We start from the raw sequence: 25,610 nt of genomic DNA, 5'->3' as shown, positions 1-25,610 counted from the left end.
ATGCTAGATATTAAGTTTCAGCAGTATCTAATAATGTATGAGATGATCACACTATTAAGCCCTAATGTGAGATGGGGAATGCATTGTTTTCAGATTGTGATTTTTTAAATATATTTCAATTAACCTTTATAATAAATTTACAGAATTTTGCAGGAGTAGTAGTAGCCTGATGGATCACAGCAGCTGATTCCAGAAACATGGGTCCTGGGGTTGCATGGAGGAAACTTGACCTCACAACCTCTATATTTTTCACAATCCTGGCTACCACCTTGGATTATAGCCAGAAACCCTTAAATAACTTAATTTAAAAATCTTAACATTTAAAGATGTGTATCATGGATACCGTAGTAAAGGACATGCAATGTCTTTTGGCCTTTGGATGCTCTCAGGTACTTCACATGTGTTTGCACAAACTGTTTTAGGCATGTAAACATTGTTAGAGTGTCTGACAGCTCTGTCCGAATATATCAATCATATCCACTCACATGACGCTTTAAAGAAACTGCAAATGTGACAATCTAGCATCAAGTTAGAGTAATAGAGGGGGTAGAAAAACTAGCCCTCACTTTGAAACACAATCTGACATATCCTTATAAACGTATACTTAACCTTAAACTTTCAGAGTGCACTTGTATACGCACCTCTCCCTCCCCTCTCTGTATACCCTAAACACACCCCAGAGTCCTTTGAGGTTATCTTATAGCAGAGCTCTCTTCCCCTCGTTATTTGCTACTAAATATAGTCTTCTGAACCATCTGTGAGAATGATTTTGTTCCCTTAATATCCCCATCAGCACTTTCAGCTGGCCAACAGAGACCTCTCCCCCCGCCTTAATGCCCCCCACTGGATCCCTATTCATACTCTGAACCTCAACCTCCTCCTCCTCCTCCCGTCTTGACACCAACACTGCTGCCACCCACAACCCCAACCCTCTGGAAGACCTGCCATCTGAGAGAAGAGTGGGTTTTGCACTTAGCGGGACCTGGGTCCAGCCATACGTAGGGTCAGAGGCACTGAGGGATTTGTAAACTTGTGATCGCCAGCATTGAGCCTCGGGTCTCCTCTTCTCTGTTTGGTATTTATAGGTCTGTCTCTACTCCAAGGATTACAACAAAAACCCGGTGAGTGGATCTGCATCCCATCGGTGTGCTTTGTCAACTAATCAATTAGTGGTTAAGATTTACATTTTGGCTACAACAAAAATTGGGAAAGGGAATAAAGGTGTGCATCAGGTTGCCATCATATATCACGTGGGTTGTGCAGCTGATCTCAGGGAAAACAATAGAAGAAGATGACCTCAACAATTTAGCAACCCTAATGATTTTGCTTTTAATGAGGATGCATTTAATTTTACCAACGATTAAAGTTAAATGGCTCCACGTCACTTTGCTGCATTTAGATTTTCTTAGTACTTCTTAAAATGACCAAAGGCATCTGTGAATGTGCTGACCATCCCTCTCTGTGGGCGTTGCAGAGATTTTATATGGTGTTACCAAACCCTGACAGGGGGGTGGTGAATCTGAGCACAAGGGGTCTCTAAGCTTGTAGTTATTTAAGGCAATTAAAAAACGATATCCAAAACCCTCCTTGTTAACATTCAGAACTACTCTAGTTATCAGTCGTGTTTTGAGGGAGGTTCAAACATACTATTGGAATTGTTTTCTGGAGGTGCGTATTGTGTCCTTAAGGTTTGGGTCAAGCCCATTTGATAGTCGAATGACGCCATCACACGTCGCTAAAATGTCTTGGCTGGGAATGGCCTTTAAAAATAGCTGCAGTGGGTTGAGTTACAGCAAGTAGATGTGATGTGATGTTTTGCCACTTGACTAGGCCTTATAGAAACATTTGAGAGCTGAGGGCACTGATGGCATGTAAGAAAACACAAAACAGTTATATAAGATAATGTATGAAACAGATACATGTCTCCAACTATAGGTTGACACTACAGGTTTTTTTGGGTTTTTTTTGTGATGATGTTAATATGCATCAACGGTGAGTGATATCGAGACAGATAAGGAAAGTTTTACTCCCAGTTCCCCCGCCTACACGTTCCCACACCGGCTGCAGATTTGGGAATATGATCAGATCCTATTTTATGATCCTTAGGCTGACACGTTTACTGCTCTAGAATAGCATTAGAATGCAGTGATTACCAATTTCTGCCTAAACCACAGCCGCGTCTGTTTACGTCGCGTGAATATGTGCAGAGATCTTGTTTCCCCAAACAAAAACTGAAACATGCATGAAGTTTAATGTTTCCTTCGGTGCAGACATCTGTTTCACAGGGGAATGTGGGGAATCTGAGGTCACTGACATCCCCATTGAACTTGAAAAATGATCAGGGCCAATGCTGTCTGTATGATACATTCAGGTCCCATGGATTTACTTTCAGGGGATGTTGATGGCTATAGTTGTTGACATTAAAGAGCAATCTTGTGTCAGTTGTTGCAGTGGTTGGATATATTCATAAAGCAGCATATTTAAAGTTTTCTCAACTGTGTAACTGTGTTTGTTACAGTAGTTAAAAACATGCCCTTCAGTGCATTTTAACCTCAGTCTTAATTTAATATAAGTGCAGATTTATTTTATATTTTTAATATATCATATATGTGTATACATATATATATATATATGTATATATATATATATATATATATATATATATATATATATATATATATATATATTATATATATATATATATATATATATATATATACATATATATATATATATATATATGTATAGGCCTTTTCATGGCTAAATTGATAGGACAGGGGATGAGAGAGAGGGGGGATGACACGCACGAAAGGGTCGCAGGTCGGACTCGAACCCGGGTAGCTGCAGCAAAAGCAAAACATCTTCAGGTTGCTGTATTGAGAACATTGTTTGCTTTAAATTCCTGGCGGTGCCTTGGCATTACTTTGTTTCTGTCTTTTGAAAGACAGAGGTTCACTGTCATTACTTCTATGACTGCTGGATATGATCTAACTGTATGTTTGTAGCCCCAGTTGTGTTCATGTTAACACCATGTTCTTTCCTGAACCTCCAGCCATGCCTCTGGGAAAACCTGCCCCCCAAAACAAGAGAAAAAAGCTTGCCAAGATCATAACTGACCTATCACATATCACTCAGGATGGTAAGGTTGGCATGAAATGACATGGATACGAAACCATTTTCCATATGTTTAGTACAGTACTTTCATTTAATGAGAACATGATATATGTATAGATGGATGACTGTTGATTGGCACTATAGGTGGTGTACTAATCTTACATGATATGCAGGGTAATGTCTGAAGTTCAAGTAAAAAAAAATTTTTAAAACTACACAAAACAACAGCAAAATTCACTAACGTAACCCTAGATATATATCAGTCCTATGACTCTGGGTGGACTTGATTAAGTTAAAATAAAATATGTATTTTTCCCAATAAGAATACATTGTGGTCATGAAAAAAGTATTCATTCAAAATTGTGTTATGATTAATACTGTTTATCAGCAAAATGTCACTTCAATTAAATTTCAAAGATTTCAAACCTTCTATTCTTTTAAACTTTCTATCTTTCTAAATGTTACAATCATCTGTTCAAATGTCCTTTACCTAGAGTATGAGTCAGAGCCAGAAGCATCTGAGTTCGACCTGGGAACAAAGATCAGGACTCCTAAAGACATCATGCTGGAGGAGCTTTCCCTGGCAAAGAACCGAGGCTCCAAGATGTTCAGGATGAGGCAGCAGAGAGTTGAGAAGTTCATCTATGAGAACAACCCAGACATCTTCAGCAGTGAGTCTATGGTGAGAACATAGTTCATCGAGAAAACACATTTCTGAGATTTTAAAGGAAACATTTCTCGACATTTCTCACAGATGTAAATAATAGAAGAAGAAATTCCACAGAGAAACCCTCAAACATCTTTATATTCCATGGAGAAATGTGGAAGAAATGTTTGAAGAAACCTACCTGTATTTAATGTCACCTTTCAATCATTAATCTGTCCTACGTAAAGAGCAATTTAATTGAAAACATTTGAAAGAAACGCAGAACTTGAAAATATTTTAAGTCACTTGGAAAAATAATGGTTTAACCCTTGACCTGAGACCATTATTGGTCAATCAAACCAGTAAGAGTATATCAAATACCTACAGTACACATTCATAACTCACTGTGCTCAGTAATGCTCACCGGGTATATCTTCAAGAGGATGAGACATGCTTAATCAGAAAATACAGATGAATGTGCTGTGTGCCATTTGGTTGGTTATAGTGATTGTCTTTCTTTCAGGACAACCTCCAGAAGTTTGTTGGTGGTCAGATGGGAGGTCAGATGATAAATGTTGGAGGGCATTTTCTTAGCAAAGATTCTGGACAGCTGCATTTTGTAGGATTACAAACTGCAGGAGGGGCTCCTGTGCCTCCTCCAAAGCCTGGAAGCAAAGGTACAGGAGCAGGAGGAGCAGGAGGTGCAGGAGGTGCAGGAGGTGCAGGAGGACTGGATGGTGGCAACCAAGGGAAAGGAGGACAGGGAGAAGGAGCTAGTGAGTGGTCTCCACTAAAAGGTTGGTATAATTTTTGGGAATTGTTAAGTAGAATTCTATTTCATAGAAGTGCCTGCTGGTGCACAAACGATTGAAATATACATTCACAAAATATCTTGTGAGAATGAGCTTAATTTTGCTGGACTTTATCATTTACAATAAATGAATGCATGGATGATAAAGTAAGCAAACACACAAGTTATGAATAATGAATCCACATACATTAAGGAGAAAACTGAATAAACACATTTCTAATCCAAACCACTTACACTCGATAAAAGTCTTGTCTTTGCTGACATTCAGTGAATTAGCTTCCTCGATGATGTTCAGCTGTACTGAACAAGCTTGAAACTTTCAATGAAAGAGGGCAGCAAAACACGGCTTTTCAGTTTGGTGTTTACTCAGGCTAGCAGATTCCTTGTTTTTCGAGTCTTTGTGCTAAGCAAAACTAACCAGCTGCTCGCTCTGGCTACAAATAGTATTGTGTACGGACTAGTTTTAAGCAGCAAAGTGAATGAAATTACAAATATTACTCAGGTCAGTCCACAGAAGGATTGAATATAATTTAACAACTTTAAATGAATGTTACTAACCTCTGTCGAGTGTGTCATATGCTCCAGCCACAGATGTTTTCATTACAGGAGGTGGAGGTGATGCCGGTGGGAAGCACCTTATTGCAGTGAAGACGTACGTCTCACCATGGGAAAAAGCCATGAAGGGTGATGAAAATCTGATAGCCACTCTGAAAGCTGGGATGCCTGGTCCCATTCAGCAAAAGGATTTGCCCAAGTGGAAAAGCTTCAACAGGTACTTGCCTCAAGGCCTGACTCTATACATGCTTTTCGACCAACAGGGTCTTTAGTAACCCTCTCACTTTGCTCTGCTAGATGTGCCATGCCCTTCGGTGGATTCGAGAAGGCCAACCAGTTCCTGAAATTCCAGCTGCCAGAAGCTGAGTCGACCAAAGAGGAGCCTGAACCCCCAGTGGTGTACCAACAGGACATCGGCTGCCGGCCTTCCTTCAACCGCACTCCCATTGGCTGGGTGGGAAGCAGTGAACCCAGCAGCATTCATATGGAGACAGATGCTGTGCCCTTCGATGGAGAGACCGACGAGCTGTGAAAAATATTCATACTGTGATTACGCTCAATGTGCAACAGACACATACATGCAAGCATGAATGCATGCATACATACAAATTAGTTTGCAAACACACAATAGGTGAGTTTACAGTTAACTGTTGTGTTGATGAATTTGAATCTCAATGTGTGGATAACTGAAAGTGTACATGAACTGTGGCCATGTTTTGCTCTGTATTTGGTTGTAAGGCAAAGAAGCAAGCTATAGATGTTATGGGGAGATGAAACAGCAAACGTATATCTGTTAAGTTCTAAAGTTGAGTCTAAACACTCCTTAAATTTGTATGAAAAGTTAGTGAGAAGTTGCAGGAAAGAATGAATCATGAATGAAACACAGATTTGTATTGTGTTACTGTTGTGTCTTGATGTCAACTTGTTACCATATCTGTTATTTCCCAGTGCTTTTTTGTTGTTGTTAAGATTCTCTGATCTTTTGTTGAGCTATGAAAACCCCACAAACCTGTCTGCATGCAGTCACCTGCTGAGCCATTGACCTACTGAACCACTCCATAATAAACCCTTAAAAATTGTAACAGTCCTCTCTTGAAGAGTGATAATTGCAATGTTGTGTGTGTGCATAAAAAATACTTACAAATTAAATTTCTTATTTCCAAATGTATTTACATCTAAACATTTTGGTCATCTTGTCAGCACATGGAAAAAAACAAGAAAAAATGTTTCACAGTTACTTACCACAAAGGAAATGTATACATTTCATGACTGAATAGTTACAAATTACATCAATTTCATTATTTTACAATAAAAAAATATCTAAACTGCATTTTTGTACTGAACAGTATATGGTGTGGCATGGTATTGGAAGATATAAGAATCTTGCTAATAATGGTCAGCATGATAGTGAATATCAGCTCAAAATGAAATAGAAAATGTTATATGAAAAATCAATCAATAAATCATTCAACTTTTCATCTATTAAAACATGTTCACATAGACGATTACCATTATCTGTTCTAATCTTACTACTAGTATTAGTTTCATTTCAAGTGTTAGCATCAATTTACTTAAAGTAGGTAATCAGTACAAGTATTGACATCAGGCTGACTATTATGGTAGTTCAGTCATTAAATGCATCATATTAAAGTCGTCCACGTTTTGCTTGTCCTGAGAATCGAATAAATCATGGCTTTTAAAAAAAATACAGTAGGATAATAATTGAAAGTAGAAGTACAAAATAGCATGAAATAAAAGTATTTTTTTATTATTATTATTAAGTAACGTTCCACTTCTGGCCAAAACATTCAGCAAATAACATCTGCTTTTCCTGACATGAGCTGAAGAGACACTCCCGCACAGTTGGGGGCGGCCATGTTCTAAAAAGTTGTTTCCAGACATCATCAAGGAAACACGGATAAAGAAGAAGACTTCATTACCTTTGAATGTTCGCTGCCGGGTGTGTATTGTCGTTGTGTCCCTGCTGTCTAGACACTGCGAGACAGTGGCAGTCTACAACTTGCAGCCACGAAATGGACACCAGCCAAATATTATTAGGTAACGTTAACATGCAAATTGTTCATACCATTAGCTGTCTTAGCTAACGTTAGCTTACTACCAGTCGAAGACCTTACGGATGTTTTCAGGTGCGGGGGAACAAAACAAATAGCAAAATAAGCACGAAAACATCTGGCACACACACTGATGACTCTTGGTGGTCTCGTCATAAACTCAAATGTCAAAAAAAGCATATTAATATTTGCTGGTTTGGTCGCCGGAGACGATAACGTTAGCTCCTTTAGCTAGGTTACTTTACTTTTCCCGTTGGCTCTACGTCATCGCCAGCAACTCTTGTGTGGAGTGTTACCTAGCAACGGCATTGATTGCCACATGCAGCGGGTGAAAATGGGACATGATATTAAACTTAAAACGGCTTCTGCTGGCACTCGCTACTTCTGTCAACAGCATTTAAGTGTTTATGATGTGGGTAAGCATGATTTAAATCACCGAGGTGAAGTTAGTTTTAGGTTAGATATTGGGTAGACGTTTGCTCGGGATATAGCCAGCGGCGCGTCTTACTCAGTTTCACCCAGTGTTGGCAGAAGGAGGACGGTTAGCACGCCTCCCAGAACCTCGCGCTGCGCTGGATGTTGACTTGGGGACCATCAATCAATGACCCCATTGTTTGTTTGATTTACACAAAAACAATGTTTCTTCATGCTGACTTGATGATATTAGTGAAAATTATGATAAAAAGATACTAAACGGATTTCACTTTCACTTATTCTGATTGCTAATGTGTTTTGCAAAAATGTCTTTATAATGAATATGAACATGAACAATCATGAAACAATGAAAGATATTGACAACAGACATTTAAAAATATAAATGGTCATATCAGTTTCATATCTTGGATTTGATCAAATGACTCACTCTGTATTTTAAATACTTCTTTGTTAGAGTGCAAGTCTTAAAATTCACATACATTTACGTTGGCACACCTACTGTAGCCTTCCTATAGTATTTTTATATATCTTATAGTTGAAAAGGTGATGCTAATAATGAAGATGAAATAACATAATATAAAAAGAAAAAAGTGAGAAAAAGAAGTAGACTAGTCTGATGGTGCACATACACATATACGGTATACATATGTTGCATATGTACATGCACACTTGCACATACCTACACACATACACCAAAAAAATATTGACCCTTCAAACTTTTTTTAATATCTATTTTAGGTTCGCTATAGCACAGTGATTTCACCTGATGACTTCTAAACCAAAGGCCCAGTTGGCGCCCTTGCCGTGGACGGAGATCCTTGGATACTGGGTGCTGTCATTTGGTTCTCATCTATACTCTTTTTACCAACTGCACAGGTTCTCTAAAGGTAAGGTAGATGGACAGATATCAGTATGTTGGTCACATGAAGTCAGAAGAAAATGTAAAAAAAATATGAAGCTGTTATTACCTGTTCTTTACCTCAGAACATGAAGCAGGATTACAGAGAGAATTCCAGCTGGAAAACGGCCTTCTTAAGGGTTTTAAAAGGGTGAGTTTAATTTTCCTTTTTTTCAAAGTGTATCCATCGGTTGATACAAACAAATCAGGGATACCACCAATACATTTAGACCATTCAAAGCCTCTGCTCAACAGGCTTCATGTGCATTTTGAATGCCCATGGTGAACTTTGTTGTTTGTGTCAGGACCCGTCAGACTTTGAGTGGAATTTCTGGACTGAGTGGGCCAAGAAGTCTTTGCTGTGGACTCTGATTGGTCATGGCGTGATATCGCGACTGACCAGCATCTTTTATCCCAAGGTAGGAAGCAGCTGCTTCAGAACTGTTAAGTGCTATCAGGTGGGGAATGATTTAATCTAACATGTTTTTGATGATTCCTTAAGCTCAGGGTGCCAGCACTTGCACTATATGGCCTCTTGGCTGCCAGCAGTGTATTGGGGATTAAAGGTGTGAGTGCGCTGCTCATACATCTGGGCCTGTCCTTTTCTGTGGCCCAGCTGCGAAGGCCCGCGTTGTCATGGGTCTGTAACATGCTGCTGCTGTCCACACTTCACATCCCACAACTTCAAGAGATCCAGGTGGGTTGAATAACATGGGTGTACTTATTCATTATTGTGGAGCTGTTTCTTTATCTTGTTTTAAAGGGGAAAACAGACAAAAGTGAAAGATATATTGCATGTTAAAGTACTTTGTTAATTTGAATCTGTTAAACATGTTTTTAAATGTTTTCTAGATACAAAAATATATAATTATAATAAAAGTATAAAAAGGGTAAGGGTAAAAAGAGCCAATCGATTTGTGTCTATTTCTATAGTATCATTTTTAAATTTACCATTCTCTCCTACTATACATGGTACTTTAGGTCATATTTGAGAGTTACTTGATTATCATTTGTCAGTGTCATGTTTGCAAAGAACACAAGAGGGCACAATATACTAAGAGGATGTATAGTCATTTGGCTACTCAGCTTCATTACTCTTATGTCTATACCACAAGAATAGAGTACAGACATACAGAACAAATACACAACAAAATCAGTTTTGGAAATAAGTTTAAGAACTAAATTCCATTTATTTGTATATTGATTGGTTGTAATGGACTTTGGTTCTTAGCATTTCACTGTGTTTTGTGCACCTTTTAACTGCACAGTGTCCAACACATCAAGAATTGTTACAGCCAAGCAACTCTGGTCCAGTCCTAATGGTTAAATATTTGAATTTTGTAAGTTAAATAGACTTGACAGGCCGGTGCATATTGCCAAAAATGTTGCGTCTTTCTCTCCTGTGCTCACCCTACGAAAGCAATGGCTTTCCAGATGCTGTGAAGCAGACCTCATTAAAAAGTTGTCTTAAGCATATGTTTTTTGTTGTGTGCTGACAGCTTTTCATAACCCCTTGTCTAAATCTGCTGTAAGCTGCTAATATTCTCATTTTGATCTATATCACATTTTGAATAGATAGTGGTTTTAAAAGCTTTTCTAAATGTAATGTCAAACTGGCACTGTTTATATAATGACTCCTCAGGAATGTGTTATAAAAAATAATTGGCCTTCCTCCTGTATTACACAGAGAAGCTGGTATGAGAGCGAGGAGGAGTACTATCTGCTCCTCTTCGCTGTTGCTGTCTGTGGTCTGCGCTTCATCAGCTTCAGCCTGGAACATTGCTGGTGCCCTCTAGACCGTGGTGGAGTTGTGCAGCTCTGTTGGTTGTTTTCATACACCTTCTATCATCCTTTCTTCTACAATGGACCTATTATCACATACAAAGACTATGTTGAGCAGGTAAGTGAGCCAACAAAGGCTACTCTTAAATTAAACTGCGATTTAGTGTAAAATTGCTCCTTTTGTTTTGGTCTGGCAAAACATCAGTGTTGGGCTATTGATAAGAGGATAGGGAAATGGTATAATCAGACTGTCACCTCTGCACCTTATTCATGCCTGCTTGTTTCATTCTCATCTTTGGAATATATTTTTATATCCTTGTATTTATTATTCTGGTGTTTCCTGCACTTGCAGATGACCAGGTCTTCTGCGGCGAGTGACAGGGATGAACCTTCTTTTAGGTACCTGGTGCTCAGATCAGGACGGATCATACTGTGGTGGTGTATTGCAGAATACATGATCCACGTCATGTACATGCACTCCATTCAGTCTAATGAGACCTACTTAGAGATTCTTCCTCCTTGGGCCTTGGGTAAGTAAAAACTTGATGTATTTTTTGATTTTGAGTTTCAGCTTTAATGTTTCCCTGCCACTTCAAAAAAACACACTGAACATGTTTTCGGAAAGCAGAATCTAAAAAACATGTTACCCCCACAGGGTTTAGTAGTTCTAAAATGTCATCAGATATGCTAATTAAGAAGTCACTTTTTCTTTTTTGGCCTTTTATGGCTTTATTGATAGGTCAGCTGAAGATATGACAGGAAACAGGGGGAGAGAGAGGGGGAATGACACGCAGCAAAGGGACCCAGGCCGGGAGTCGAACCCAGGTCCGCTGCAGAGCCTCGGCACATGGGGCGTGCGCTCTACCAACTGAGCTAAATGGCGCCCCAAGAAGTCACTTTTATTCATATTCCTGTAACCTTGATCTGTGGTGTGATTTTTTTTTTTTAATTTGGTTTAATTTACTCCGTTTTTTTCCAATTTTCACAAATTAAAGCCACATTATGGCTGATAAGTAATTTGCATAAGATTTACTGACTTATAACGAAGAAGATTCTCTTTGGAAAGTATAGGACTTGCTTTGATCCTTATAAAAACACAACATTACTTCAACCTCATTTTCTCCCATATCACAGGTGGTCTGGCCCTGGCCCTCGTACAGTTCTTCTTTGTGAAGTACCTGGTGTTGTTTGGCCTTCCATCCATGCTGGCTACTGAGGATAAACTAGTCCCCCCAAAGCTTCCTCGTTGTGTCAGCATCATGTACAGTTTCACAGGGATGTGGAGGTAAGATCAAGTAAACACCACTAACATAAATACAGTATTGTGTTGATCTGGAAGCATCCCATTAACAATTCAATGACTTGAAAAGCTAGCATCCTTTGTATCCTTGTGGAAGAGGAAAAGGTAAATTAAGTCTCAAGTGCCTAAAGTGCTCACTGTGCTTTAGTAAGAAGACTGGTCACAGTGAATTGTCTCATTTTGTCATTACTGGCAATCAGAACAACAGGTCACCTCTGCATCAAGGACATTATTTCAGTCTGTCAGACTCCAGCTGAAGTGGTTTGTTCACTTGGAGCATTCAGACATTTACCAGCCATTTTCTGTCTTTATTTCTTTAAGAAAAACAGGATTAGTAGCTGCATAACCAGTGTTAAAATCAGCAAATCGAATTAGAAACGATGTCTTTGTGTTTTAAAAGATATCTGACAAATACCAGTTTGACAGAATTTAACATCATCCAGCAAAAGAGCGTTCAAAAATGTAAATGTATTTTTCAGGTTAAGTCAGTGGCGGTTTAGCTGGCGTTCAGAACACACACGCATATTTCAGTTTGATTTATTTCTATCAGAAATACCCCCACAAAGAGCAGACACTATAAAAGAAAATGGTATTAAGATTGTTTAATTTATTCAGCTGATTTCACACTTTTGTTACAAAGCAAAGAAAGAGACTATGCCTGGTTTAAGCTGAAGGGGTCACAATTGCTGAAAGTCAATGAACACACACATTGCAGCACTTGTTAAACATGGATAAATCCGTAAGACTTCAAATATGAAAAGCTTAAAGACAACAAAGTTTCCACTGCTTGGGAAAGTATTTTAGGACATTCAGTGATATGCAGCGGTCGATATTTTATGCCATTTGTGTTAACCATGTAGCTTTGGGGTCCTCCAGGGGTAAAAAAAAAAAGACTTTTGGCTGCTCTGCTACAGAATATACTGAGTTAAGTTGCCAGTTTATTCCATCTAATACAGCGGTCAATAAACCTTCCGTAATGAGGGCCATAATCAATATTTACTGACACTGATTTAGCATGTACTTTATGATCATTTTGGACCGTGCTGTATTGCGTTTTGACTGGCATTTGTTTTGACTATTCTTTCCACCTCATTTATATCTATGGGGGTTGGAAAGATAGCAAAAAATATGTCAATGTGTAATATATTAGGGTTCAACAGCATTAGAAATATGATGTTCCAAAAATTGAACTATAATAACAACAGGTTTATGTAAAAGTTGAGTCAGCACATCTTTCATTCCGCATGAAAGTAGGCTTTGTTGCATCACTTTAAGATAAGAGGTTGATGATCTGGCCATGAAATAAAATCATGATCTATTTAATCGGCATTAGGATGTGAATTTCTACAATTGCATCATTAAAACACAATATTACGATACACATAGTCCTCATCCACCATGTTGCTTGCTGTAACTTGTATTGCATTGGTTGGAAACAGAATCATGAGATTTCTTTACCCTGTATTAAATTATTAGTTTAATATAGATGCACCTGATAAACTGGCAACTGGGTCTATGAACAAGTTTTAGACGGAACAAACAATATAATGAAAAGCCATGCTTGACAGTGAGAAAATTCTTGTTTTTCTCATCCATTATACTGTAAAATTAAAAATCGGAAGTATTTTATGTCTTAGTTAATCACTCTATTTCTAATTGTAATTAACAATTACAAAATGCTCTCTTCATTCAGAGCACATAAACTTGAGATAGAAAGCTGTGTGTTTGGTTTTGCAGTAAAAAATGGACTGGCTGTAGACTTGATTGACCAATGTGCTGACACCAATGCACTCCAATCCAGCCCGTGTGTGCTGAGCTGGCCAATGTTGACAACATTGATGGAATGCATAAAGCTGTCCACTGACGACATTGACAGAATAGCTTCGGTTTATAGGCAGCGCAAGAGAAAAAAAAACACTAAAATGCTTTTTCTAATCTTCTCAATGACAGAGACACACACATGCATCATGTATACTGAACATGCCTCAGTTTATATAGAGCCCAGTGCACAGGTGTTTCTTACTCAGTGTTATATTATTATGTAAATGTGTGACTCAGATATCCCTTTTTTTCTTTGCTCACTCTCAGGCACTTCGACGAGGGTCTGTATCGATGGCTCATCAGGTAAGAGGCACTTCATGAGCGGAGGACAGACCACTTCACATGTTGATTCTTACTAAAAATGTGAAATGTCATCTAAACCAAATAATAGCTCTTCTATTAGAAAATCTTTCTATCGATCATCTATCGATCTATATTGTTCTATCTCTCCGTCTGTCTGTCTGTCTGTATACAGTTAAGATTAGGTAAAGTATATTGTTATTCTATTGTTCTTTCTATATTATATCTATTGTCCTGTTATTCTATTGATCGTTCTATCATTTCTATCATCTTTCGCATTTCTTTATTTTAAAAATATGTTCACAACCTGTAGTTTATGCACCCCTGGGAGTAAAGTGGCTAAGATGTAGCGGGTAAAAATTGATGATTTATTAGTCATAGCTCCAATAACATTTATTGGGTTAAGCTCATAGACCTTTTCCCTCCTCTCTGAACAGGCACTGCAAGTTACAATTGTGTTGTCTTCTTCTGAACTTGAAAAACAATGCCCATGACATTCTGGGCTCTACACAGGTGCTACAGCTCTATGTCATGATGCAACAACAGTGTTGCTGTTGTTCTTCTTCTCTGTGTTTACACACATACTGTGTGTAAATTCTGCACTTGTTCAGTCAACTAAAGCAATTTGGCTTTGCATTATCATTTATTTTTATTGGCTATAATTTCATTATCTGCCAATAACTGATAATGTAAATCTGCCAATAACTGATAATGTAAATCTATCTATCTATCTATCTATCTATCTATCTATCTATCTATCTATCTATCTATCTATCTATCTATCTATCTATTCCAACGCTTTTCTTCTTCATTTTACCTTGCATCTTATCTATCTGCTGTTTCTATCTAGCGTTATATCCATTTGTATTTGTATTACCTCGTATATGTATCGGTGTAATCATGCTGTATCTGTTATTTATCGCACACTTACTGTAAAGAGCTCATTTCCTGCGGGGCGCTGAACTTGTCAGTTGAATAACCTTAAAAAGAGGTGCCATTCTCCAGCCGCCTGCCCACATGTTTTATCATAATGGACAAGGATGCTGCATTTGCATGAAGGCTTTCTCATGATTATGAGGCTGAATGTTGTTGGTGAATAGTTCTTCTGTTGTGTTACTGTCTCCGCACCCCGGAGAAATGCCTCCTTGTTTAATATGTGCATATGTAATGGCAGCATTATGTTTTGCTCACTTGTACTTTGGACAACGCACATTATTAGTTTATCTGCTTTTTAATGATGCACACTCGGCTGAATGCAGCCTGTTGGGGGTTTATGGTTCGCTTGGTTGACGCATTTTGTTACATTAAGGCAACACTACAGTTGCACGGTTGTCAGAAATCACACTATTAAAAGGTTCCCCTGTCTTGATCATTGTTTGCTCATTAGTTTTTGTGTTGACTGTTTGACATGTATGCTGGTGTACACGTACATCTGCTTTTCAGGTGTAAGAGATGAGCTCAGAATGAAATATGGCACATCAGACTGTAAAAGATCAGAGGATTTAAATTGCAAATGCAAGTTTCCATTTTAATCCTTGTCCATTGGAAACTATCTACTCCTGTTTAATGGCATCACTTGCAATTATCCTACTGCAGATGCAAAATGATACCCATGGCACAATGCCCCGACGTTTCTTCTTGTAGAAGTGCTTTTAAAGAGGTTTTAATGCAGTTCTGAAATTCAGTTGAAATTGTCTGAAGAGCGCTAGATGAGTGCGTAGGTGTTAAATGATGTGCACTACATGACTCACTGACACCTCGTCTCCCTGGGCAGCTAAGTGGCTCATTCTTCGCCATTCCATTACGCTTTCCCTGTCTGTATGCCACCATGTCCCTGTTTGGCACACATACAGCTATCAGCCAACAAAAGAGCTCTTACTGGCTGTTTGATTGAGTTATTACAGCTACAAATGAGAAGTAGCGTTTGATCCCAGATCCCTTGGGGATATTAGTTGAAAATAAATAAGGGGGGGGGGGGCGTGGATTGTGTTGTGTGTGTTAACAGCAGTTAACTTCTGGTTACACTTAGAGTTTCAGAGTGTAGGATGTAAGAGGCTCTTTTGGAAGAAATGTAAAACAATTTTCTTAATCATGAGCGTTTTATATCTACAGAGGGAGGTCCTCTTCCACAGAATCCGCCATGTTTCGCCGCCATGTTTCTGCAGTAGTCCAGAACAAACTAAACACCGTCTCTGGAGAGGGCCTTTCACATTTTCAGCGGACACAGTAGAAGAGGGTGCAGTAAGGGGTGTTTAGTTGGTTGCAATCTGTCCTCTTAGCTAGAGGCTACACTGGATCTTTAAACAAGAAAGAACAAGTACAGTACCCTGTAAGTCTCTTGAGAGTCAGTCTATGAAGCATCTGCTTGCAGTAGTCAGGTGTTACATAACACATTGATCATTCAGGGAAATAATTTATATCTAAGAATGTTTCCTATTTAGATTAACATCTGTTTAGACTCCATCTTCATTAAAATAATTTTGTCAGACAGATAGGTTCTCTATGTTTAGGTATTCAGTTTGCAGTGGCTCTAACACTCTGGTATCTCTCCATCTGTTATTGCACCTACTTTCATCCTTCAGTATGGCCATGCTGGCCACTCTATTTAAGGCTCAGAAAAATGCTGGCTCATCTTTCAGGAACATTGATTAGCCACAGGGAGGCTGGGATAATTAGTTTCAAGCTCCAGTGCAATACTAGACAGAATGCAATGTGTGTTTCTAAGCCTGTTGGAGTGATGTAGCATGTAGAGATTACAGGTACCTCTGGGACAGGACAAGGTTCTCACAATATCTGAGACCATATTTCTTCACGGCATGCACCACATTCTTCACTGATTGGTGGGTTATTACTCACAGCAAGAGGCTATCACATGAAGTATACTCTCATTTCAACCACAGTAAAATGACATGCACAAGTCATGTGCTAGATATTTGGTTTTTGATAAATTATTAAAATAAAACTATATTTTACTGTATCCTCAGTATATTAACCAATATCCTAGAAATAGGACCCCACATAACCAAAGAAATAAAGAGTCAGCCACAGTGATGGAAAAACAGCAAATTGATGTAGAAAGCGGGTTAAATGTGTGTCAAGGGTTTGGTGTGAATCAAGGAAATCACTTTGGAATCATTAAACCAGTTGCAGCATTATTAACAACTAGGAAGAATTGATATTCCCTGGAGTGCCTCTATTTTCTGCGCTGGACTTCAGAGCAACATTTATTTGATTAAAAAAATCAATGAACAACACATGATAATTTATGTAACAGGCAGACCAATTCATTGGGGCATTGTGGAGCCATTTTCAACCCCCCTTTATCTTCACTCTTTCCTGGCTGCCTACGAAAGATCTTTCTGTTATGGCTTTCTTTATGTTGGACAGGTTATAATCTCCTTTTTAAAGAGTTTACGTGATTACATTAAAAAAATTATTTATTCATGTTCATGTTATGTTCTCATGTTCCAGATACATCTATGTGCCATTGGGAGGTTCACGGCATGGTCTTCTTTATAAGATTTTATCCACCGGCCTTGCGTTTGGATTTGTCTGCCTGTGGCACGGTGGCCATGACTACTTACAGTACTGGGCCCTGATGAATTGGGCTGGAGTTCTGGTGGAAAATGGACTGAAGTCTCTTTTTACCTCATCCTTTATTCATGGCATTGTTGTAAGTAGAGGTGCAATGATTTATCAATTAATCGAGTAGTCAATTGAAAGAAACTCAATCTGCAACCATTTTGATAATAGATGAGTTGTTTCAGTCATTATTTCAAGCTAAATTATTAAAGGGTTATGCCAATTTTACACATTAAAGGTGCAATATGTAATATGTAATTGGCCACTTGTCAAATTCAAACTTAAAACTAACACAGGGCTGTGTCTCACCAGAGTAACCTCTAACTGTTGCTAACTGCAGCTGCTCATAGCTAGTTAGCTCATTTAACTGTGCATCTAGTGGTCTATACTGAGAACTCAAAGCACCAGAGAGGTGTTGGTGTTTACACCACTAGTACTGGCATGTTGGACCGGAACAGGCTGTTGCTAGTTGGTTAGCATACTAACTTAAATAGACATCTCTGCAACATAATACATAACATCAAAACTGTTATTTCTTCATTTTGTTGATAATTTTACTTAATTTATTTATGTTTTTAGCTAAAATTCCTACATACAGTAAAGCACCTTTAAGGTATTTATATGTCTTTGAGAGTACTACTGCATACATGAATAATGTAGCCTTTTGTGGCTCCAGAGGAAGCTGACTGTAACCTGATCAATTGATTTCAGTGATTTCATTCAGTTGCTGAGTTGCACTGTGGGTATTGTGAGAGCCATGTTTAGAAAATAAAATAAAAAAGGCAATGCCTCTCAGTCGGCTGTATCAATTGTTAAAACTGTCCATAATGACTAATGAAGCCAAATGACTGTTTTACACATCCTGGCACCTACATTACCCACAGTGCAACTTAGACACTAAGTGAAATCACTGGAGGCAATTTCTTAGATTACACTCAGCTTCCTCTGGAGCCACAAAATCCTTTAAACTACTTTTTCCCCATATGCTCCACAGTACTCCCCAAGACCTGTGAAATTACTGCAATGTGTAAAACTGGTGGAGTTACCCTTCAATCTTAAATAAACAGTAGTAATCTATTATGAAATTAATTGTTAGTTGTAAGCATGAAATCCAAGCATATACCTCTGACAGATAGAAGCATTAAACTAAAGGAGATTAAAGTTGCATATAGTTATCATTCAGTAAAGTTGAGATGTGTAGACATTGTGCAATCATTCCTGTAGGGAGAAATAAAGGGGTCACATAATCTGATTTAATAAGAGATAATGCCTGGAGCTGCTTCACTTAGTACAGACAGGAGACAAACTGGTTGGACCCTGTCACATCTAATTGGCATTTACAGTTAACACCAACATTAATGTGAGTAAAAGTCTATGTCCAATACAGTAACAGTAGAGATGTTCGTGCTATTCCTGCTTCTCTGGCCTCTAGCTTTTGGAGAAGGTTCATTTTCTTCAAATAGTAATAAAGTCTGATGACATACTGTGTAATCCTGCTAGTTTATGGTCACACAGTTCATTAGTGCCATGTGCTTTGCTGTTCTTTGTCAGATTTACTATGAAAATCTCTTGTGTTTCTCCTGCAGTTTACTTATTTATTTACTGATTTCCCAGGAGCAGAATTTCTCTGAGGCGATGGAAAGGCGTTGCATTGCCCTTCTCTCTGCTTTCTCGACCGCCATGCTCATCCTCTCAAATCTGGTGTTCCTCGGGGGGATACATGTTGGCAGAATCTTCTGGAAGCGTGTCATTATTCAAGGTAAATTGCCCCCAACAGCACTCACTCAACAGGATTCTTATGTGCCATTGTTTCAGCTGACATTTTAAAATGTGTTTCCAACGTGGAGTATCAGTCAGGTGGTATTTTGATTTGACAGTTTAGCTGCATAGTGTGGAAGGACTTTTCACATTTTTCCTTCAGAGGTGATGGCAGCTTAAGACAGAATGTCTAAAGCAACAGTGAGAGAGGCCAGCTCACACAGGCGGAAAATAAAATCATAAATTAAATATAATAAAATAATTAAAAATGCTGCTGTTCAGTGTGTGTATGTTTTTCAGTGGATGTTGAAGGTCTGGTCACACTGGGGCATTTTCTGCATCTGCATGGGCAAACTCTCCCAAAAAGAGAGACATCTGCTTCATGGTTGTGCCAGTTCCTGTTTTGCTCCCTGTGTCTTAACTTGGCTCATTTGGCCCTCCTGAAGCCTTTCTACACATAATAAGCAGTCTGAGCTGCAGTTGCCACTGGGTTGGGCACAGAGTCAGGACTGAGGGCTCAGCTCAATTCTGACAAGTCATCATGTAATTTGTATAATTTATTAACAAGGACTGTTAATTAATGCTGAAATAAAAATGCACAGTTTACTCATTTTTAAAGCAGTATTACTTGTTTTTTTAGGAGGTGTACTTAGGGGCAGCAAAGCAAGCTGTAAACACAGCAGAGTCATTATCTTAGAACAGTTGCCTATGTACATATCCAGCAGACATAGATCAATGTTGGCATGTATATACATTTGTACGTCAGGCAACCCTACAAATATTTACTCTCCTTGTAACTCTTTCTTAGCCATCACAAACTCCTGTCTGGCTCTTGAGCTTTCTTTAGCTGATAAATGCTCCACTACGCTCACCAAGTTGTCAATAACTTGTATCCCTTTCACACCAGACAACAAACCCGCAAAGTCTAACCCCAAGGGTGCAACCGGCACTCATTCCCGCATCAAATGACTGCAGTGTCACAGGTATTCACTTGCTCCAGCTCTGGTCAGCTGTGAAGGCAACATGCATCGGGACGGACATGCAAATGTTTGTCCATTTACGCTTCCAGTTATGCCATGCATTGAAATTCCAGAGGTTGGCACATATTTAGTTTTGTCATCCATTGCTATTGAAGCAGCACTCAGACATCATTTAGTAAGTGTGAATTGAAAAAGAAATGCATGTATACACAGCTGGTTTGGTCATAAATGTAATTTTTCTGTCATTTGGTGCTGGGCAGATGGTGTATGGTTTGTATGTCAGAGATTTTTTCAATAACAATCGCAATGAGATCTGTTGGATGGGATCAAAATAATAACCAAAACAATGAGCTGAAAGATGCTAAAACAGTCAAAAGAGAGATTTTAGTGATAATTCTCTAAGTTTGTCTCTACGAGCAAGCCCTGTCACATTTCACATGGTCTTTGTGTTAATATATAAAATACTGATTCGTTAATATGAGACATTATATCTCTGGAAACTCAGATAAACATTTTTATTATATTAAGAAGTGTGATCAGTGATGGAGGTCTTTTAAAATGACCATCCACTGGTGAGATGTAGAATCTGAACAGTGTGCAACAACAAAGCTCTATAATCAGTTTCAGACTTGTTGCTCATTTTGGAGAATCTCTTTTTGTTATTATTATTTCAGATTAATTAGGTCATTTGGTCTTTGTTCTGTCCCCTCTGTATTTCTCGTCTTTATGTTTACTAGCAATTTTAGCCTTTATTTTTTAGTCTTGGTTCTTCAGTCTAGGGCATATCCAATAAGAATTATCTCAGAAAGTCTTTGGGCCATAGTCATACCTTTGTCAGGCTGCTTCGGCTGGATGCTCCAGTGACTCTGTGACAGTAAAAAAATAAATGTTAGAAGCCTGACGAGCTCACAGCAAATTGTGCTCAACTTCACGCCTCTTCTATCACTCTTGACCCCGTTCACACACACAACATTGTAGACAGGGTTTGAATAAGTAATCAGAAACCTAAATATAAGAACAGGGTGTTTGAAAATACCATTTCTGTTGTGAATTATTCAGAGTTAGAACAGGAAACTAAACCGAGAATCTCAGTTTGCTATTATGGTGATTCATTTGGACCATTTTAAAAAAACTAAAAATAAATATGCCACTGCCTGATGCAGCCTTAAAATGTTTAATCGGCCCATTGAACAAATCATTTAATTCCTGGTGTTTTTGTACTTTGAGTTTAAATATAATGAATCCAGCAGAAAAAGCTGTTCCTCATGTCTGCCTGTGTCTGCATAGTAAACCATCGAGTGACAGTTGTGGTTTGCTTCATTAACATGAGATTCGTGCTTTTAAATCTGCCTGTCTGGGATTTTTATGTGTGCAGGCTGTTGAATAATTGACCTTTGTAGAACAAAAACACATTTCTAATCACACTGTGTTTAAATGTCTATATGTAGATGGGGAAGTATAAAGTGTGCTCTATTTGTTATCTTCACATCCCACCTGACAGACCTTGAGTATGATCATTCTAAAGACACAGTGCCAAGTTGCAAATATACCAGTAGACAATTTAGATCTTGGAATGGTCATATTGCATAATAACATCTAATTTCAGTGTTTGTTTAAACTATATCAGTCAATACTTGTAGTTTTGAATTAGTTGGTAATTCATCACATTCATTACAGAGGGAAGATATTGTTGGCTCTCCACAAACATTGGATGCTGGATAGAACAGAGTCATAGTGACTGGTCAGTCACTGCAATACTAGAACTGGAACTGAGCTTTATTAGGGGCAAAATTATAGTAATTGTAACGCCATTATTTAACATCTAACAATGTCTCCCACCTAAGATGTAAATCAGTTCCTCATGCCCCTTTGAATATATTTTAAAGTGGAAATAGACACACACCTCTTCCCCACCCCATGTAGCGTTTCCAGGCAGTATTTTTGTTGCCACCTCTGTTGTAGAGCCAACTGGAGTTTCGGTTTTTCCACAAAAGAGGAAAACGTGAGTTTATTTATTCATTTAGTTTATGATAGAGCCTTGAAGGCAGATAGCCGGGCTGCCAGCCTGCTTGGATGCCCATCATTTTCCCAGGAGATCTCTGACCCAGTGGCAGACGAAATTGCATAGTGACAACAAGGTTTTACCTCGAACCAATCTAAATGACGATAGTATCATTACTGTTACGTCATTACATTTTGCAATCAACATTTGCAATCAGGCTGATTAGAACAAAACATTTGTAGCTATTTGTTGCTAGTTTAAATTGGTCACTTTATTATGTTTTTCTCCAGTAGATTATAGTTAATGTCTGTTTTAGCATAATATCGAAAAATAATAAGAACATTTCAGTACTTTTTTTTATTTGAGTAGAATATTGAGTAGAATGTCAGCCTGCTACCATTCTTACAGGGACAATGCTAACATGATGATGTTTGGCAGGTTTGGAAAATATTTTGTGTTTTAGCATGCTAGCATTTGCTAACTAGCACTAAACACCAAGTACAGCTGCGCTTGATCACTTTTGCAGATGTTAAGTCATATACCAAAGCATCTGACAAAAAGTATGACCTGATGATGGTGCCGGATGAAAAGTTATAGCAGCTAAGGGACTTCTAGGTAAGCCATGAATCAAACTAAACGTTGTTTTATTGCCGTACTGTGACAACAGAGCACCTTTATTGAGACCTCAGTTCATCCTCAGCACACTGCCGTAAAAGATTTTAATTTTATGAGTTGCCTTATAAAGATAAGTCATTGGAAAGACTTTAATAACTGTGAAAAAGTAGCTACTCCTTACTGATGGTCTCATTTGCTCATGTAGGTTATATAGAGGCATCAGTATTAGATTGAGACTGTCTAATAACCAGTTGAAAGTTCCTTGTAACACGTTTGAAGAGATGAAAATTCATCTTAAAAAGGACGTTGTAATGTCTGTACAAGATTCCATAGAGGAGTTGTTAAGACATTTTACTGAGGACCAAATGTGAACCTTAAAGTGTTGCTGTAGGATGCATCCTCTGGGGACCATGAATGCCACAGCAATCCATTCAATATTGAGATATTTCCTAATGGACTTAAGTGGTGGACTGACTAAGAGACAGTGAGTGATACCACTAGTACAGTGGAAAAAAAGCTCACATGTTCTAATTTTCTAACCAACCAATGATGAGATGCCAGTTTGTCCTTTACTGAAAAGTCAATCTGATCACTAATCACGGCCTTATAATTAGTTTTAAGTTGCCTGCTTACGAGTGGCCTTTTCGCCTCATCTGAACTCGAAGCACTCAGTTAATTAAGCGGCTGAAGAAACTAATCACAATACTGCTTAATCAGAGCTATAGTTACATACAACTGGTGTAGGTAGGTTATTCTTTTTACTTTTTCCACCTTCCATCTGTTTGCCAGGGCTTCATAATTAATAGTTTTCCTTAGAACGGCAGAGCCTGGAAACAAATCTGTTAAATTCTAAAATCACAAGTAGTACCTGACACACTTGGCTAGTGATGTATGCTGTCTTTTAGTTCTGCTTTTCACTCGGCAAAAGTTGGATGACTGGTTGGAGAATATATATTTCACACTGAGGCTGATAATGAAATGTACATACCTGCAAAGACACAACGCTGGGACGCCTTGGCACGATGGCAAGGCTTGATCACGGTGCACGCTGGGCTGAAAGGCTTTCAGTTGTTTATTTGGTGGTCTGAATTGGAGGATTATATTTAAAAAGTGTGAATTAAATGTTTGTTTAATGTGATTAAATAACATGAATATTTCGCTTGCGTTTACTGGAAACATCATCAAACATCGTCACTTCATTTTCATCAAAATATGCCTACGCTCATGTAACCTTTCCCTTCCGCAGGCAGGAGAGTGACAGTACAGCTGTGCGTGAAGCACCTCCTGTATGTGTGTGAATTAGATTTTGGCATGAATAGAAAAGAATAGACTATTGACAAGCATTGTGGGTGCAGGTGCAGGTTACTAGGATAATCTGGAGGCAAGCCAGCTGAGGAGGAGGAGGAGACAGCTGTCTTTACCTGCCTGCTCGACCCTCTAAGAAGCAGCTATAAATAGAATGAGAATAACACGACAGAGCACTGACCGTACTGCTATTATTACTACTACTATTGTCTCTCTAGCTCCTGTAAAAGAAGAATCTTTATAGTAGTTGCATGGAAAAACATAATTTCAACTTGAATTCATCAGCATTTATCAAAGGAAATGTGCCCTAATTCAGGATAAAATCAATTATTCAATCCTGTTTAAGTCTACATTGTTCCTTTCACAGTTAAAACTGTTTTTCTTTTCAGGTTGGTCTACAATGGCCCCACCTATGCTGGCGTTCCTCTACTGCTTTGCCCAGATTGGACTGGAGTGGACTTCTCACCCATCATGAGTCACCTTGACTTTGTCTCAGAGTGAGAATCCCTGCCACCGGACAACCAGAACAACCTGCTGAGTCCAGTGCCTCGTCCACACCAGTCTCTGTGGCGAAGCTGGCTTACAGCCACAGAACCTGTCCAAACCTGGCTGAAGTGGAGCTGAGCAGCCACTTTTCAAAACCTGCAGGACTGGGCAGAATCCGTCTGTAAGCTGAGATTTAAAGGATCGGTGAAGGGAGAGTTTCCTGTACATGGAAAATGTAACAGAATGAGTGTAAAGTCAGTCTCCAGCAGCAGCCTTGGCAGTGTCAAGTTTCCTACATAACAAGCGTCAATGAATCACTGTTTCACTGTAACATTGTTATTCTAAGAAACTGTAACAGGAAATATGGACCCTGGATCTGTCTTGGTTATATGACTCTGATAAGGTATTGCTCAGTGGTGCGGTGAGCTGGAGAAATTCATATTTACAGTCCTCCTTTCGCTTGTGTAGGCAGAGAAGACTGAATAGAGCAGCAGGAACCTGATCAGTGTCATTATTTCTTCTACAGATGTAATTTGGGTAAAATAGAATGACGTTAATATTAGTGTTGCTCAGAAGCTTAAGTGAGACTACACTTTTATTCAACACAGTAACAATGGGAGATGACAGTTATCCACTGGAATGCAGACGAAAGCTAAAAGCTGTAGCTGTTATTGTTAATGTGTTGAGATATATTCCCTCATACTGACAAAATGTCATCTCTGCAATGACTCAGTCCACGTTTGGATAAAAACCCTTCTAGGTTTATGAAGATCCACCCAGCTATTCATGTTATAATGGATATTATGCAGTGAATCATTCACAGTTTTACTGTTTCAGCTGTGTGTACTGTGTGTCCTCAAATATACAAGTCAGAACAATGTGGGCACTCAGCTGTGCTTTTAAGTTGTTTGCTTTCTGTGTGTATTTTTTATTTTTGTTTTTACACAATTTAAATAAAACACCATGATAACAAGGACAGCATATAATATACAGTGCAAGAAAGCAGTTTAACCCAATTCCAAGTGGTATTATTATTGGCGCTGCTGTTGCAAAGACGACCGGATCGTTTGTTTGTTTCTGAGTTGCAAATAACACCAACACGTGACAAAACACGAGTTTATTCATTCATTTAGTCCATGAAAGGAATT

The 25,610-nt window shown here is 38.6% G+C and overlaps 2 protein-coding genes across 4 annotated transcripts; both read left to right on the top strand.

Annotated features, from left to right (window-relative positions):
- The first annotated feature begins 846 nt into the window (after nt 1-846).
- Nucleotides 847-6,213, top strand: myoz1a (myozenin 1a). The gene is made up of 6 exons (XM_030442973.1): nt 847-1,121; nt 3,053-3,139; nt 3,609-3,796; nt 4,284-4,557; nt 5,178-5,343; nt 5,424-6,213. The coding sequence occupies exons 2-6, from the start codon at nt 3,055-3,057 to the stop codon at nt 5,656-5,658; spliced, it is 948 nt and encodes a 315-aa protein (XP_030298833.1). The 5' UTR covers nt 847-1,121; nt 3,053-3,054; the 3' UTR covers nt 5,659-6,213.
- A 759-nt stretch (nt 6,214-6,972) lies between these two features.
- hhat (hedgehog acyltransferase) lies at nt 6,973-25,438 on the top strand. 3 transcript variants are annotated; one of them, XM_030440879.1, is made up of 12 exons: nt 6,973-7,184; nt 8,372-8,520; nt 8,618-8,682; nt 8,837-8,950; nt 9,034-9,228; nt 10,219-10,431; nt 10,666-10,843; nt 11,448-11,598; nt 13,702-13,737; nt 17,206-17,407; nt 18,931-19,075; nt 24,366-25,438. In XM_030440879.1, the coding sequence occupies exons 2-12, from the start codon at nt 8,400-8,402 to the stop codon at nt 24,449-24,451; spliced, it is 1,506 nt and encodes a 501-aa protein (XP_030296739.1). In that variant the 5' UTR covers nt 6,973-7,184; nt 8,372-8,399; the 3' UTR covers nt 24,452-25,438. The 3 variants fall into 3 exon arrangements, with proteins under 3 accessions (XP_030296739.1, XP_030296741.1, XP_030296740.1); XM_030440881.1 differs by lacking the exon at nt 6,973-7,184 and adding an exon at nt 7,507-7,610; XM_030440880.1 differs by lacking the exon at nt 6,973-7,184 and adding an exon at nt 7,507-7,614.
- Nucleotides 25,439-25,610: the final 172 nt, after the last annotated feature.

This window comes from Sparus aurata, chromosome 15 (genome assembly GCF_900880675.1).
Source record: "Sparus aurata chromosome 15, fSpaAur1.1, whole genome shotgun sequence".
NCBI classification, from domain to species: domain Eukaryota; kingdom Metazoa; phylum Chordata; class Actinopteri; order Spariformes; family Sparidae; genus Sparus; species Sparus aurata.
Note: the sequence above shows the minus strand (reverse complement) of the source record. Positions and strands in the feature narration are given on the sequence as shown.

Excerpts from the sequence above, each read along its gene's own strand:
- hhat (XM_030440879.1), top strand. The coding sequence starts at position 8,400 with ATGACTTCTAAACCAAAGGCCCAGTTGGCGCCCTTGCCGTGGACGGAG. Across the intron at positions 8,683-8,836 it reads TTCTTAAGGGTTTTAAAAGG|GACCCGTCAGACTTTGAGTG; the intron begins GTGAGTTTAATT and ends TGTTTGTGTCAG. Across the intron at positions 10,432-10,665 it reads ACAAAGACTATGTTGAGCAG|ATGACCAGGTCTTCTGCGGC; the intron begins GTAAGTGAGCCA and ends CTGCACTTGCAG.
- myoz1a (XM_030442973.1), top strand. The coding sequence starts at position 3,055 with ATGCCTCTGGGAAAACCTGCCCCCCAAAACAAGAGAAAAAAGCTTGCC. Across the intron at positions 3,140-3,608 it reads ATCACATATCACTCAGGATG|AGTATGAGTCAGAGCCAGAA; the intron begins GTAAGGTTGGCA and ends TCCTTTACCTAG. Across the intron at positions 5,344-5,423 it reads AAGTGGAAAAGCTTCAACAG|ATGTGCCATGCCCTTCGGTG; the intron begins GTACTTGCCTCA and ends TTGCTCTGCTAG.